This window comes from Amphiprion ocellaris, chromosome 22 (genome assembly GCF_022539595.1).
Source record: "Amphiprion ocellaris isolate individual 3 ecotype Okinawa chromosome 22, ASM2253959v1, whole genome shotgun sequence".
NCBI lineage: Eukaryota > Metazoa > Chordata > Actinopteri > Pomacentridae > Amphiprion > Amphiprion ocellaris.
In genome coordinates, this window is record NC_072787.1 from 28,677,230 (window position 1) to 28,694,653 (window position 17,424).

A 17,424-nucleotide genomic window follows, 5' to 3' on the forward strand; every position below is an offset into this window, starting at 1 on the left:
TGTGTGTGTGTGTGCGGGTGCGTGTGTGAGTGTGGATCCCTAGAGGTGTGTGTTTGTCTCATTTCCGTTGGAAGCGAGTTGAAGCGAAGACGAAGCCGACAACAATCTGCTGAAACTCTGCTGTGATGAAGAACAAACGAAACCGACAGGAACTCTGAGAGTTTCCAGATGGCGTGTTGGTCCACTGGTCCAATGGTCCTCGTATCGACTGGTCCACTGATTGACTGGTCCACTGATCGACTGGTCCACTGATCGACTGGTCCATTGATCGACTGGTCCACTGGTCCACTGATCGACTGGTCCACTGATCCACTGGCCCACTGATTGACTGGTTCAGTGATCCACTGGTCCAGTGATCCACTGGTCCAGTGATCGACTGGTCCACTGGTCCAATGGTCCACTGATCGACTGGTCCACTGGTCCAATGGTCCACTGATCGAATGGTGCACTGGTCCACTCAGGAAGCTCACTAACCGTCAGTCAGTAGAGTAAAACTTGTTTGTGTGGGTGGGTTCTGGTTTGATCAACAGCAGAGATTCAGTCCGAGCATCAGAGACATCATGAGATCCAGCAGCAGCCTGTAGTCTGGACACAGCTTCTCATTTACTGTTTATCTCCATGATTATTTATTCATGATTCTCATTGAAGACATCAGAACTATGAATAAATATCTTGAATTATGTAGGAAACCAAATAGTCAGAACATGTTTTGTATTTTAGATTATTCAAATGATTCCATTTGAATTAAAAATTGCCAATAATGACTGAAAATCTGTCCAAAATGACTTGTAAAACAAGTTGAAATTAGACCAAAATGACTGGAAACCTGTTCAGAACCACTCACAATGTCCCAAAGCGTGTTAAAAATGGTCCAAAATGACTCAAAGCATGTCCAACATGTGATAAATCTTGTCGTAAATGACCCAAAAGAAGTCCTAGATAACCCTGAAGTTCCTAGATGGTTCCTGGTAGGTTCCTAGATGGTTTCTGGTAGATTTCTGGGTAGTTCTTAGATCTTCCTGGGTAGTTTCTCGATGGTTCCTGGCAGGTTCCTGGATAGTTCCCAGATGGTTCCTGGGTAGTTCCTAGATGGCTTTTGGTAGATTTCTGGGTAGTTCCTAGATGGCTTTTGGTAGATTTCTGGGTAGTTCCTAGATCTTCCTGGGTAGTTCCTAGATGGTTCCTGGTAGGTTCCTGGATAGTTCCTAGATGGTTCCTGGGTTCCTAGGTGGTTCCTGGTAGGTTCCTGAGTAGTTCCTAGATGGTTCCACGTAGATTTCTGGGTAGTTCCTAGATGGTTCCTGGGTAGTTCCTAGATGGTTTCTGGTAGATTTCTGGGTAGTTCCTAGATGGTTCCTGGGTAGTTCCGAGATGGTTCCTGGTAGGTTCCTGGGTAGTTCCTAGATGGTTCCGCTTAGATTTCTTGGTAGTTCCTAGATGGTTCCTGGGTAGTTCCTAGATGGTTCCTGGTAGGTTCCTAGATGGTTTCTGGTAGATTTCTGGGTAGTTCTTAGATCTTCCTGGGTAGTTTCTAGATGGTTCCTGGTAGGTTCCTGGATAGTTCCCAGATGGTTCCTGGGTAGTTCCTAGATGGCTTCTGGTAGATTTCTGGGTAGTTCCTAGATCTTCCTGGGTAGTTCCTAGATGGTTCCTGGTAGGTTCCTGGATAGTTCCTAGATGGTTCCTGGGTAGTTCCTAGGTGGTTCCTGGTAGGTTCCTGAGTAGTTCCTAGATGGTTCCACGTAGATTTCTGGATAGTTCCTAGATGGTTCCTGGGTAGTTCCGAGATGGTTTCTGGTAGATTTCTGGGTAGTTCCTAGATGGTTCCTGGGTAGTTCCTAGATGGTTCCGCTTAGATTTCTTGGTAGCATTACTGTGTTGTTTCCTACATGATTCCAGATGTGTTCATTCATAGTTCTGATGCCTTCAGAGAGAATCAAAAATGAAAATAGTCTTAATAATGAAGATTAAATGAGAAGGTGTGTCCAGACTTTGACTGCTAGTGTAGAATATTAATATGAATATAATTATTAATGCTATTATTATTATTATTATTATTATTATTATTATTATTATTATTATTATTATTATTATTATTATTATTATTATTATTATTAATATTCATACAATTATTAATATTAATATCCAGATTTCAGAGGTTTTCTTCAGGAAGTTCTTGCTGTACAGATCACAAGAGAATCCAGCCTGAGATTGCTTTCTGTGTGTTTTCCTCTGAGAGTTAGAGAGCTCACCGAGTGTGTGTGTGTGTGTGTGTGTGTGTGTTCATTCTGCTATATAGATGCAAATTCGTAGAAGCAGATTAAACAGATTGTGTCTGGTATCTGTTGATGAGCTAACACTGCCCGGCGGGACGTGTTTGTGTTTAATGTGTGTGTGTTTAATGTGCCTTCTGTTACAAAGAAAGAAAATGAGCCTTCTAGCTATTTAATGTCAACACTGAGAGATGACAGCTGCACACACACACACACACACACACACACACACACACACACACACACACACACACACACACACACACGCGCGCAGAGTGTGTGTCTGAATCTATTCTGTGTGTTTGACTCCTGTTCATCTTCCAGCTGTTTATGATTATTGAGGAAAGTTTAGATTTAAAATCAGTTAAATCCCCGAAAACATCTAATCTACACGTTGATATCTAGATTTAGATGTACCAGGCTCCAGACTGCTGTTTGTGTTGGTGTTATTATGGTTATTATCATTATTACTATTTTACTATTGTTGTTTTTGTTGTTATTGTTCTTATTGTTCTTATTATTATTAATGTTATTATTATATTATTATTAGGATGACCCTGTTGGAACTGAAGGAATTCTTGTTCTTTTATGCACTAATTGAATTTTTGAGTTCTAAACCTGCTGAAAAACTCATGTAAATGTGCACACACAGCAGCAGTGGTGAAAATGGCTCCATAGCGCCCCCTACATGTTACTAAGGGCAGCAACGGCCATGTTCTAAACCCAAAAGGAAGTCCGCCATTTTGAATGAAGTGTGAGATTGGGTGTGTTTTTGAATTCCACTCACAGTGATAGCTCCACCTGCTGGAGAGGAAATGACATGTTTACATTTTAATGTACTGTTGTTAGCCGGTTGTCCACATTCATTATTGCTTCATCCTCTTTAGACCGGCTCCCAGTTACTTCTGACTCTTTATATTGGCTCCCAGTGTGTTTCAGCCTGGACAAACTATGTTTGTGTTGCAGCTTTAATTATGTTTCTGTTCCCTAACTGTTCTGTTTGTGTTGCAGCTTTATGTTAATGTTCCCTAACTGTTCTGTTTGTGTTGCAGCTTTAATTATGTTAATGTTCCCTAACTGTTCTGTTTGTGTTGCAGCTTTAGTTATGTTAATGTTCCCTAACTGTTCTGTTTGTGTTGCAGCTTTATGTTAATGTTCCCTAACTGTTCTGTTTGTGTTGCAGCTTTAATTATGTTCCTATTCTCTGACTGTTCTGTTTGTGTTGCAGCTTTAATTATGTTCCTGTTCTCTGACTGTTCTGTTTGTGTTGCAGCTTTAATTATGTTTCTCTTCTCTGACTGTTCTGTTTGTGTTGCAGCTTTAATTATATTTCTGTTCTCTGACAGTTCTGTTTGTGTTGCAGCTTTAATTATGTTTCTGCTCTCTGATAGTTCTGTATGTGTTGCAGCTTTAATTATGTTACTGTTCCCTAACTGTTCTGTTTGTTGAAGCTTTAATTATGTTTCTGTTCCCTAACTGTTCTGTTTGTGTTGCAGCTTTAATTATGTTACTGTTCCCTGACTGTTCTGTTTGTGTTGCAGCTTTAATTATGTTCCTATTCTCTGACTGTTCTGTTTGTGTTGCAGCTTTAATTATGTTCCTGTTCTCTGACTGTTCTGTTTGTGTTGCAGCTTTAATTATGTTTCTCTTCTCTGACTGTTCTGTTTGTGTTGCAGCTTTAATTATATTTCTGTTCTCTGAAAGTTCTGTTTGTGTTGCAGCTTTAATTATGTTTCTGCTCTCTGATAGTTCTGTATGTGTTGCAGCTTTAATTATGTTACTGTTCCCTAACTGTTCTGTTTGTGTTGAAGCTTTAATTATGTTTCTGTTCCCTAACTGTTCTGTTTGTGTTGCAGCTTTAATTATGTTACTGTTCCCTGACTGTTCTGTTTGTGTTGCAGCTTTAATTATGTTGCTGTTCTCTGACAGTTCTGTATGTGTTGCAGCTTTAATTATATTAGTGTTCCCTAGCTGTTCTGTTTGTGTTGCAGCTTTAATTATGTTAATGTTCTCTGTCTGTTGTTTGTTTTGCAGCTTTAATTATGTTAATGTTCTCTGTCTGTTGTTTGTTTTGCAGCTTTAATTATGTTTCTGTTCTCTGTCTGTTCTGTTTGTGTTGCAGCCTGCCTGTCAGGTCCCGACTGTGTTCTGGTTCAGTCCAGAGACGATGACTTCGACTGGGAACAGAGTGACACCAGAGACAGAATGTCCAGCAGCCCCTGGATCCCTGCAGGTACCGTCTGATCTACAATCATCACTGGTTCCGTCTGTCTAAAAATCATCGCTGATTCTTGTGTCTATTGAAAAGTTTATTCCAGGGTTCTCATGAGGAATGTTCTCATGTACTGAAATTCAGGAACTTCAGTGGTGTTTCAATGACCCTCAGCAGTCAGAAAAATTAAGGTTCTCACTGGAACCAAATATGGTTCTTCACAGTGATGTCATAAAAAACAGTTTTTAGTTCAACAAAGAACATTTAGCACGAGGTTCTAAAAAAAAAAATCTACACAAATCCCCCAAGGTGCCACAAAAGGGTTCTTTAAGGAACCATTTTTCTAGGTAGTTGTTTGTGAGTCATTTCGGACACATTCCGGATCATCTTTTTATTATCACTGAAGTTCTCTCAGGCGGGTTCTAATGTGACAGAACGTTATCCAGAGGTCCGGTTCTTCCAGTCTGCAGAACAGAACAGAACAGAGGAGGATGTGTTGGTTCTCTCAGCTGTAGATATGTGTGTGTGTGTGTGTGTGTGTGTGTGTGTGTGTGTGTGTGTGTGTGTGTGTGTGTGTGTGTCTGTGTGTGTGTGTCTGTGTGTGTGTGTGTGCACTTTGTCACATGCTCTCCCGGTGAAGCCGCTGACGAATGAGAATGCAGCGGTGTTAAATCACAGAGCCAATCAGGTGTGAGACAGGCAGAGCGAGGACACTGTTCCGTTGATTGATGCTGGCCGTTCTCCTCAGCAGCAGCCGGTTCTCTGAGCGGTTCCTCCTTCAGTTTAACCCCATACCGGCTGATGGCTCTGGTTCTGTTCTGGAGACAGAACGAGGAGGAGAACGTCTCGGTTCTTGATCCAGACATGAAGATTTAAAACGTTTGTAGAACGGTTCTTCAGTGTTTGGAGTAGGTTCTGTTAAAAGTTCTCCAGGACCAGAATCAGCCTGAATCTGAAGAGAACGTGAATCATTACTAAATTTAACGAGTGATGTCAGCTGCAAGTTCTTCAAGTAGAACCTCACAAAGAGAATGAGAAGAGGAGGAACCGGATCCAAGCAGTTGAAAGGATGAAGCACCGATTCAACCTGAAGGAGCTGCAGCTGCACACAGTCACACGGAACCACAGAACCACCTTAGAACACCAGAACCAGCAGAACCGCTTTAGAACATCAGAACCAGCAGAACCGCTTTAGAACAGCAGAACCCCTTTAGAACATCAGAACCAGCAGAACAGCTTTAGAACACCAGAACCAGCAGAATCGCTTTAGAACACCAGATCCAGCGGAACCGCTTTAGAACACCAGAACCAGCACAACCGTTCTAACTTAAAACAGATGTTTTTTAAAAGGATTTCTGCAGGAGACTCAGAGAAAACAGCAGCTCAGAGCTGGAACACACACACACACACGCACGCACGCACGCACGCACGCACGCACGCACGCACGCACGCACGCACGCACGCACGCACACACACAAAGCAGCAGCATCGATTGACCAGTGATTACAGGCTCCATTTAATGTTCTTATAAATGGTACAAGTTCAATCTAATCTGAACTGTGGAGCTACTGAGTGAACAACACACACACACACACACACACACACACACACACACACACACACACGTACTTCCTCACTCGTTAGCAGGTGGATACTGCACATGCTCAGACAGAGCTGGATGAGGTTCTAATGTTTGAGCTGAATCCTGGAATCAGCTAAAAATACGCAGCAGACAGTTTATCAGTGGTTATTATTATATATATTATATTGCCAAAAGTATTCACTCACCCATCCAAATAATCAGAATCAGGTGTTCCAATCACTTCCATGACCACAGGTGTATAAAATCAAGCACCTAGGCTGCAGACTGCTTTTACAAACATTTGTGAAAGATTGGGTCGCTCTCAGGAGCTCAGTGAATTCCAGCGTAGAACTGTGATAGGATGCCACCTGTGCAACAAATCCAGTCGTGACATTTCCTGGCTCCTAAATATTCCACAGTCAACTGTCAGCTGTATTATAAGAAAGTGGAAGTGTGTAGGAACGACAGCAACTCTGCCACCAAGTGGTAGGACACGTAAACTGACGGAGCGGGGTCAGTGGATGCTGAGGAGCATAGTGCCAAGAGGTGGCCAACTTTCTGCAGAGTCAATCGTTACAGACCTTCAAACTTCATGTGGCCTTCAGATTAGCTCAAGAACAGTGCTTCAGCAGAGAGCTTCATGGAATGGGTTTCCATGGCCCAGCAGCTGCATCCAAGCCATACATCACCAAGTGCAATGCAAAGCGTGGGATGCAGTGGTGTAAAGCAGCCACCACTGGACTCTAGAGCAGTGGAGACGCCTTCTCTGGAGTGACCAATCACGCTTCTCCATCTGGCAATCTGATGGACCAGTCTGGGTTTGGTGGTTGCCAGGAGAACCATACTTGTCGGACTGCATTGTGCCAAGTGTAAAGTTTGGTGGAGGGGGGATTATGGTGTGGGCTTGTTTTTCAGGAGCTGGGCTTGGACCCTTAGTTCCAGTGAAAGGAACTCTGAATGCTTCAGCATACCAAGACATTTTGGACAATTCCATGCTCCCAACTTTGTGGGAACAGTTTGGAGCTGGTCCCTTCCTCTTCCAACATGACTGTGCACCAGTGCACAAAGCAAGGTCCATAAAGACATGGATGACAGAGTCTGGTGTGGATGAACTTGACTGGCCTGCACAGAGTCCTGACCTCAACCCCATAGAACACTTTTGGGATGAATTAGAGCAGAGACTGAGAGCCAGGCCTTCTGGTCCAACATCAGTGTGTGACCTCACAAATGTGCTTCTGGAAGAATGGTCAAAAATTCCCATAAACACACTCCTAAACCTTGTGGACAGCCTTCCCAGAAGAGTTGAAGCTGTTCTAGTTGCAAAGGATGAATCGACGTCATATTGAACCCTATGGATGAGGAATGGGATGTCACTTACGTTCATATGCGAGTCAAGGCACATGAGCGAATACTTTTGGCAATATAATTTATATTATATATCAGTATCTGGTTATTATTATATATATTATATATCACTGTCCCAGCTGGTTAGGTTTAGTTCAGAGCAGCTGACCCACTGCCAACAGCGAGCTAACACTACAACAGCGAGCTAACATCGAGCTAATGCTACAACAGTGAGCTAACAGCAAGCTAATGCTACAACAGTGAGCTAACAGCGAGCTAACAGCAAGCTAACAGCGAGTTAACAGTGAGCTAACAGCCAGGTAATGCTACAACAGCGAGCTAATGGTGAGCTAATGCTACAACAGCGAGCTAATACTGAGCTAATGCTACAACAGCGAGCTAACAACGAGCTAACAGCGAGCTAACGCTACAGTAACCATTAATGTGCAGGCAGAGTCATGTACATCAGTGTGTCTGAGCAGCTGGAACATGTTAAACTAGTTAGAGTTCCACAGAACCTGTGAGGAATGTTCCTGAAGAACATGTGGAGGAACCAGGTTTCTGGACATACGCTGATGTTCTCTGGGCCAAGGAACCTGCACAGCATGTAAACATGTTTGGTTCCGTTTCTCATGGTTCTCTGGGTTTCATGTTTGCATTTGCATCCATGTTCCTCCACCGTAGTCCACTAGTTCTTCTGATGTTCTTCACTAGTTAACCAGTTCTACTGTGGTTCTTTACCCATAAACTAGTTCTGCTGATGTTCTTCACTCCAGTGAACCGGTTCGATTGCGGTTCCTCACCCGTAAACTAGTTCTACTGATGTTCTTCACTCTGGTTCTACTGCGGTTCTTTACCCATAAACTAGTTCTACTGATGTTCTTCACTCTAGTTAACCGATTCTATTGTGGTTCCTCACCCGTAAACTAGTTCTACTGATGTTCTTCACTAGTTAACCGGTTCTACTGCGGTTCCTCACCTGTTAACTAGTTCTACTGATGTTCTTTACTCTAGTTAACCAGTTCTACTGCGGTTCCTCACCTGTAAATGTTATGATCCTGCTCCCGCCTCTGCCCTTCTTCCTCCTTTTGTCTTTTCTCCCATTGTTCCTCATCTGTTTGTTTTGACCTGTCTCTCTCTGGCTCCCTCTGTCTGTCACCTCTCCCTCGTGTCTCTCTCTCTCCCTGTCTCTCTCCCTCATGTCTCTCTCTCTCTCCCTGTCTCTCTCCTTCATGTCTCTCTCTCTCTCCCTGTCTCTCTCCTTCATGTCTCTCTCTCTCTCCCTGTCTCTCTCCCTCATGTCTCTCTCTCTCTCCCTGTCTCTCTCCCTCATGTCTCTCTCTCTCTCCCTGTCTCTCTCCCTCCTGCTCTCCCTGCTTCACCTGCCTGCACTCTGTCTTGCTGATTGCTACAATGAGTTTCAGCTGCAGCAATCAGTTCACACCATTCACCTGTTCTCCACCTCACCTCCACATGTTTAAGCTCTGCCCGTTCATTCACTCCCTGCCGGATCATAGATTCACATCCCTTCATGGCTTCCTTTGCATTCCTGGATTCTGTTTCTCCCCACCAAGCCTCCTACCCCCTGTCAGCTTCAGCCCTTGGACTAAACTGATTCCCCCATCCTGGATTTCCCTCTCGTGGACTCTGTTTAACTTCTGTTTGTTCTTGGATACTCCCCAGTCTTCAGTACGCCAGTTTTGTTTCCCCACTAGCTTCTGATTCCCTGAGCCTGCCTAGCCCTTAGTTCTGTTTTCCCCTGGTTTGTTGTAAGTACATTGCTGTGTTGTTTGGTTCAGTTTTTTCCTGTTTGGTTTTGTGGTTTTTGTAGATTTAGTAGTATTGTTTCTTTTAGTGTTAGATTCGGCTTAATTTATCTCCTGGTTTGTTTTTCCCTTTTCTGTATTAGTTTAGCTATTTGGTTGAATAAATCCTTTTCCGTAAATTCACCTGTCTGCCAGTTTTCTGTGTGCCTGCACTTGGGTTCTCCTGCTTCCCCCCGTAACAGTAAACTAGTTCTACTGATGTTCTTCACTAGTTAACCAGTTCTACTGCGGTTCTTTACCCATAAACTAGTTCTGCTGATGTTCTTCACTCCAGTGAACCGGTTCGATTGCGGTTCCTCACCCGCAAACTAGTTCTACTGATGTTCTTCACTCTAGTTAACCGGTTCTACTGCGGTTCCTCACTTGTAAACTACTTCTGCTGATGTTCTTCACTAGTTAACTGTTCTACTGCGGTTCCTCACCCGTAAGTTAGTTCTGCTGATGTTCTTCTCTCTAGTTAGCCGGTTCTACTGCAGTTCTTTACCTGTAAAGTAGTTCTACTGATGTTCTTCACTAGTTAACCGGTTCTACTGCGGTTCCTCACCTGTAAACTAGTTCTACTGATGTTCTTCACTAGTTAACCGGTTCTACTTCGGTTCCTCACATGTAAACTAGTTCTACTGATGTTCTTCACTAGTTACCTGGTTCTACTGTGGTTCCTTACCTGTAAACTAGTTCCGCTGATGTTCTTCACAAATTAACCGGTTCTCATTGGTAAAGTGGTTCTACTGCAGTTCTTCATCATGTAGCTGGTTCTGCTTTTGTTCTGTTCTGCTGGACCAGCTGTGTTCCTGTTCTTTTGCCTGGTTCTGGTTCCTGAAGGTTCTTGTGCTCTGGTTCTTTGTGTTCTTCTCTGTTCTCGTGTGTTTTTCTGTCTTGCCTGTCAGTCTCAGCTGAGGGCCAATGAAATGCTTCGGTCTTAGGTGTTTAATGGATTTACTCCAATCAGGGATGACCAGGGGTAACACACACTCACTGGGATGCCTTTGGTGTGTGTGTGTGTGTGTGTGTGTGTGTGTGTGTGTGTGTGTGTGTGTGTGTGTGTGTGTGTGTGTGTGTGTGTGTGTGTGTGTGTGTCTCTGTGGGGTTCAGGGTGTATTAATATTTCTAATAGGACTGTTATCAGCTCACTGCCAGCTGTACACAGACACACACTGAAGCTTGAAGGCAAATATATACACAACACACACACACACACACACACACACACACACACACACACACACACACTGTGTGTTGTGTGTCTGTTGTGTGATAACTCCCACAATGCCTCTCTGTGTCAAAGAGACCTGGAGGTCAAAACCACTTTTCTGTGTGTGTGTGTTCAAAATACAAGCTTTTGTAAACAACACACACACACACACACACACACACACACACACACACACACACACACACACACACACACACACACACTCTGGCTTTAAAGGGAATGAGAAAACAGATTGCCACACATACACAAACACACACACACACACAGCTGCAGGTAAACAGTGTTTAAAGGTGAGGAGAGGGCGAACGACAGAGAGAGAGAGTGTTTGGACTGTTTGATAAAACAACTCTGTGTGTGTGTGTGTGTGTGTGTGTGTGTGTGTGTGTGTGTGTGTGTGTGTGTGTGTGTGTGTGTGTGTGTCTGGGTTAATTAGTGTGTTAAAGGGTTTATCAGCGTGTCGGCATGCAGGAGTTTCAGCCTTTGAACATTACACGACTGAGTGTGTGTTAATGTATATGTTTATTTGTGATGTGTGTGTGTTGTATTGTGTGTGTGTTGCATTGTGTGTGTTGTGTGTCCAGTTGGGGCAAATACCAATTAAAACCTCGTTTGGGGAGTTTAAACACACTGGGCGACCGTGACTCAAATCCAGCCAATCAGAGGAGAGGTCACACCAAAAACTGGCTCCCAGTTGGCCGGTTGATCCAAGTCAACACTCTCCAAACTCTGATGTATCAGACCAACAGCTGTTTCAACATAGCTTAGCGCAAACACTGGAGGCAAAGGGAAACTGTTAGCATAGCATAGCACAAACACTGGAGGCAAAGGGAAACTGTTAGCATAGCTTAGCGCAAACACTGGAAGCAAAGACAAACTGTTAGCATAGCTTCATCTTTTTCATTCATCTGCAGGTTTGTGACTTGTTTTTGATCATTTTCAGCTTCTGAATGTTACGGTGAGTTGTGATGTGTTATGGTGTATTATGATATGTTAAAGTGTGTTATGGTGTACTACAGTGTGTTGCGGTGTGTTAAGGTGTGCTATGGTGAGTTACGGTGTGCTACGGTGTGTTGTGGTGTTGTGTTACGGTGTGTTTCGGTGTACAACAATGTGCTACAGTGTGTTACAGTGTGTTAAGGTGTGTTACGGTGTACTACAGTGTGCTACAGTGTGTTACGGTCTGTTGCAGTGAGTTATGGTATACTACAGTGTGTTCCGGTGAGTTACGGTGTGTTATGGTGAGTTACGGTGTACTATGGTGTGTTACGGTGTGGTACGGTGTTCTACAGTGTGTTACGGTATACTACAGTGTCTTATGGTGCGTTACAATGTGTTATGGTGTACTACAGTGTGTTACGACAAGTTACGGTGTGTTATGTTGTGTTACAGTGTACTATGTTGTGTTACGTTGTGTTACAGTCTGTTATGGCGAGTTACGGTGTGTTACAGGGTGTTTTAGTGTACTATGGTGTGTTACGCTGAGTTACAGTGTTTTACGGTGTGTTACTGTGACTTACGGTGTGTTACGGTGTACTATGGCGTGTTACGGTGTATTATGATGTACTACAGTGTGTTACGGTATATTACGCTGAGTTACAGTGTGTTACGGTCTGTTATGGTGTATTATGGTATGTTATGTTGTGTTACGGTGTGTTATGGTGTACTATGGTGTGTTACGGTATGTTGCATTGTGTTACAGTGTGTTATGGTGTGTTATGTGTACTATGGCGTGTTACGGTGAGTTATGGTGTATTACAGGGTGTTACAGTGTGTTATGGTGTGTTACAATGTGTTACGTTGTGATAAAGTGTACTATGGTATGTTGCGGTTATTTACGGTGTGTTACGGTGTGTTACGGTGTGTTATGGTGTAATACAGTGTGCTACGGTGTGTTATGGTGTGTTATGATGTACTATGTTGTGTTATGGTGTGTTACAGTGTACTACGGTGTGTAATGGTGTGTTATGGTGTACTATGTTGTGTTATGGTGTGTTACAGTGTACTACGGTGTGTTATGGTGTGTTATGGTGTACTATGTTATGTTACGGTGAGCTATGGCGTGTTGCGCGTGTTACTGTGTGTTATGTTCATTACTGTGTGTTACATGGTGTTTTGGTGTACTATGATGTGTTACAGTGACTTACGGTGTGTTACGATGTGTTATGGTGTGTTACGGTGTGTTATGGTGTACTATGGCATGTTACGATAGGTTTGTTACGGTGTGTTACAGTTTGTTATGTTGTGTAATGATGTACTATGGTGTGTTACGGTGAGTTATGGTGTTACAGGGTGTTACGGTGTGTTACAGTGTGTTATGGTAAGTCAGAGGAAATAAGCAGACAGAAACTCTGTGAGTAAACAGCTGCTCCTTGAAATGAAGATCATGTTTCAGAAATTGCAACTCCCAGTCAGATCCACACTCTGCTGTTGCTGTGTGTGTGTTTAAATCTGTTGCAGCTGCTCCTCCTCACGTCTCCTTTCAGCTCTCTAATAGAATTACTGCCTCCGTCTGTGTGTGTGTGATCTGGGTCTGATGCCATTGGTTTGCAGACGGCAGGGGATGTCTGTGATTGGCCGACAGGTGACGGGGGGCGGGAGGTTAACGAGCACAAGAGGCAGCAGGACACGTAGTGTGTGTATTGGTGTTATTCTGTGTGTGTTGGCGTTATTCTGTGTGTGTTGGTGTGTTATTCTGTGTGTGTTGGTGTGTTATTCTGTGTGTGTGTGTTGGTGTGTTATTCTGTGTGTGTGTGTTGGTGTTATTCTGTGTGTGTTGGTGTTATTCTGTGTGTGTGTTGGTGTGTTACTCTGTGTGTCTTGGTGTGTTATTATGTGTGTGTTGGTGTTATTCTGTGTGTGTGTTGGTGTTCTTCTGTGTGTGTGTTAGTGTTCTTCTGTGTGTGTGTGTTACGACTGCGGTCGTTATCGTAGTTTCCTGTGCTGCGTGTGTCCTTTTTATGTTCCTATCATGTATGCAAATAGGGCTGCGCCGCACCACGGCCACGGTTGGTCGCCAGGATGACGGCTCGGCACTGGATTGGTTGGCTGTACCAGGAAGACCGCGATATAAAGGCGGAACCGTGACGTCGTCTCCGGGTCAGAGGGTCAGAGGGCGTGGCTACATCCTACCCTGCTTCCAACCTACACGTCAGCACACTTGGGTTCCAGTGATCAGCTGTGATTTAGGGATTTAATATTGAGTGATTGCAGTGAGCAGCCACCTTTTGTTTAACCGTTTTTTTTCTCATGTTTAAGTTAGGATAGGGAGGTTAGACTTTGTTGTTCTTTTTACCTTTTTGTTTTTGGCAGATCAGTTTTGGGTTAATAGCTTAGTGGCGTTTTGTTTGTTGTTTTGGTTTTGCTCACTGTCGCTTTCAGTTACCAGTCCCCCATTGTTTCAGTTCTTAATATTTGTTGAGAAATAAATACCTAATCTTTTTGCGAAAACGTGTGTTGGAAATGCTTGGGACCAGGGGAAGGATGCCTCTTCGTGTTACGTACAGTGACCCCTAGGCTGGGCGTAACATGAATTGGGGGCTCGTCCGTTGCTTTTTTCGCTTAGTGTTACGCTTATATCGGTGAGTATTTTTCTGGTTAGCATTTTTCTGTGTGTGGGAGGAATTAGGGGGGAGAATGGCTGATTTCTCCATTGAAGAGTTTGCTGATAGTCCCTCGTGGGAAAAGTTTGACAACTGTAGGAAGACAGACTTATTAATTATTGCTGGTCATTTTAATCTTGGTGTGTCTGCTAATGCCCGCAAAGCAGAGATGCAGACTGTCTTGGCTCAACAGCTGGTGGACACAGGTGTGCTTCCTGCTACAGCTGGCATGAGTAAGACGCCACCGCAGGTGGATGCAGCGGGGCCTGAGGTTCCCGGTGAATCTCCTGCTGGTCTGGATCACAAACCGGCCGCTGGTTCTCTGGTAGGTTTGGCTACAGAGGATCTCCGCTTAACTCTGGCAATTAAAGAAGCTGAGGTGAGAAACCGACAGCTGGAAGTGCAGGCGATGCATCCGAGCTCTGGAACTGGAGCGGGACCAGCCTGCCGCTCACCAGTCAGTGTCCAGTCAAAGTGCTGCATCTGTGTCATCAGGTGGGTTTGACATGAGCAAGCACATTGCATTAGTTCCTCCGTTTCGTGAATCTGAAGTCGATTCTTATTTCAGTGCTTTCGAGCGCATAGCCGCTGCTTTAAAATGGCCAACAGAATTTTGGTCTTTGTTGCTGCAGTGTAAACTTGTGGGTAAAGCACAAGAAGTCTGTGCTAGTTTGTCTATAGAGCAGAGTTTAGATTATGACACTCTGAAAAAAGCTGTGCTGCAGGCCTATGAACTCGTTCCTGAGGCATATAGGCAAAAATTTAGAAATCGTGAAAAAAATGCCAACCAGACCTACGTAGAGTTTGTGCGCGAGAAAAGCGTTTTGTTTGACAAGTGGTGTCAAGCCTGTAATGTTAAAACTCTGGAAGAGATGCGCGAGTTAATCCTGATTGAGGAATTTAAAAAGTGTTTGCCGGAGCGCATCGTGGTGTATCTGAATGAACAGAAAGTCTCGTCTGTTACGAACGCAGCTGTCTTAGCTGATGAGTTTATTTTGACTCATAAAAATGTGTTTTCTCCACAGTCATCTCGTGGTCACAATGTTGTGTATGAAGGGAGAAACCGATCACCAAAGCTTGCGCGGAGAAATATTCCCACGGTTGCCGGTGACAGCCGCGAGTGTTTCTACTGCCATGAGTCGGGTCATTTAATCGCAGTCTGTCCTGCTCTGAAAAAGAAAGGTCTGTCTAAACCTAACAAACCACCCGCTGGCATTTGTCTAATAAAAACTGTGACTTCTCCTGAAGTGCGTTCTGTGCCTTCCGAATGCAAAATCTCTGACGTTGATGCTCGTTTTCAGCCGTTCGTTACTCAGGGCTTTATTTCTGTGACCGGAGAGGGGGAAAAAGTACCGATAAAAATTCTCTGTGATACGGCAGCCTATCATTCGATGATGTTAAGTGATGTCCTGCCACTGTCCAACGAGACTTCATGTGGTTCTGATGTGTTAGTGTGGGGTATTGGGATGACTGTACTGAGAGCCCCGCTGCATATGGTGTATTTGAAATCACCGCTGGTGACAGGACCGGTAAAAGTAGCCGTGTGTTCGCGGTTGCCAATCAGTGGTGTCTCGTTCATTTTAGGAAACGATTCGGCTGGAGGAAACGTTTTTCCTCACCCCGTGGTCACCGATGTTCTGGTGCCCGCCTCAGCCTCGGCCACTCCTGCTGACCTCTCTGAACCACATCTGTTCCCTGTGTGCGCTGTTACACGCGCACAGGCTCGTAAACTGGGTGACATTGTGAATTTGTCTGACTCATTCATGACTACGTTAGATGAGAATGAGAAATCTGATGTGACTGACAAAATTGTAAAAACTGAAAATAAGTCCAAATATAAAAATGACACATCTCTGTTCCCTAGTGACGCAGAATTAACTGTGAATGTGAACCGTGACATGTTGATCACTGCTCAGAAACATGATCCATCGCTAGCTGTGTGTTTTTCTTCTGTATTCGCTACTGACAGCACATCTCCTGTTTTCTTTATAGATAATGGAGTTCTGATGAGAAAGTGGAGTCCTGACTCTGATGAATTACGTGTTGTAAATCAGGTGGTCGTGCCAAAGGAATATCGCCCTCAGGTTCTCAGCATCGCACACGATTCCTGGTTAGCAGGTCATTTGGGTGTCAAGAAAACTTATCAGCGTGTGTTGCGCAATTTCTTCTGGCCTGGTTTAAAAACCGACGTGGCCAAATACTGCCGATCATGCCACACATGTCAGCTAGCAGGAAAGCCAAATCAGCCTGTTCCGCCAGCACCGTTGCATCCTATTCCTGTGCTTGGGGAACCATTTGAACGTGTGTTGCTGGACTGTGTGGGGCCTTTGCCAAAAACCAAATCTGGGCATCAGTATATTTTAACAATTCTGTGTGCTGCTACTCGCTACCCTCAGGCGATTCCTTTACGCACGCTAAAAGCTAAACCTATTGTTAAAGCTCTGATACAGTTTTTTTTGACATTTGGTCTTCCAAAAGCAATTCAAACTGACCAAGGAAGCAATTTCATGTCAAAACTGTTCGCTCAGGTAGTGAAAGAGTTAAACATTAAGCATCAGACATCCAGTCCTTACCATCCGGAGTCTCAGGGTGCTTTAGAAAGGTTCCATCAAACACTGAAGTCCATGCTGCGTAAATTCAGCTTGGAGACTGGGATGAGGGTCTGCCTTTACTCATGTTTGCTGTGCGTGAAACTCCACAGGAATCCTTAGGGTTCAGTCCTTGTGACCTAGTTTTCGGCCACACTGTGCCTGGTCCTTTGCATCTTCTTAAGGAAAGATGGCTGTCAGATTCTACTCAGAGTGAGTATAATGTACTAGATTATGTCAGTACTTTTCGTGAGCGTCTCCACCATGTTTGCAAGCTGCCGCAGGAAAACCTAACGCAGGCTCAATCAAAAATGAAATGTCATTTTGACAAAAAGACTGTTCTGAGACTTTTCCAGCCAGGTGACCAAGTCTTGGTGCTGCTGCCGCTGCCAGGATCCAGTCTGCAGTGTCGGTTCAGTGGTCCATACGTAGTGGAACGTAAGATAAGTGACACAGATTACATTATTAAAACTCCTGATCGAAGAAGAAAAACTCGTGTGTGTCATATTAACATGTTGAAGCGATATTTTCCCAGAGATAACCCCCCTGTGCCACCTTTCGATGCTCCCGTGGTTGTCGTTTGTGAAGCTCCTCCACAGTATAATGTGTGTGATGACGGCTAAGAAGAAAAAAATGGTCTAATGCCAGTCGCACGTCTGCGAAACTCAGAGATGCTGAGTGATTTAGAGTCGTTTCTATCGTATTTGTGTGAGTCAGCTAGAGCTGACATTATTCAGTTGATAGAGGACAATTTACTCCTCTTTTCGGATCATCCTCGTCAAACATC

General features: G+C 44.1%; 1 protein-coding gene across 11 annotated transcripts in view; it reads left to right on the forward strand.

Annotated features, from left to right (window-relative positions):
• Positions 1-17,424, forward strand: part of LOC111570975 (receptor-type tyrosine-protein phosphatase mu-like) — a 138,383-nt gene that overhangs the window by 31,876 nt on the left and 89,083 nt on the right. For 9 of the 11 annotated variants that reach the window (XM_055007155.1, XM_055007156.1, XM_055007159.1 and 6 more), the window contains exons 2-3: positions 4,396-4,506; positions 11,391-11,405. In XM_055007155.1, the coding sequence (XP_054863130.1) occupies positions 4,396-4,506; positions 11,391-11,405 (126 nt within the window). The remainder of the gene's footprint in view (positions 1-4,395; positions 4,507-11,390; positions 11,406-17,424) is intronic. The other 2 variants (XM_055007157.1, XM_055007165.1) reach the window with 1 other exon arrangement.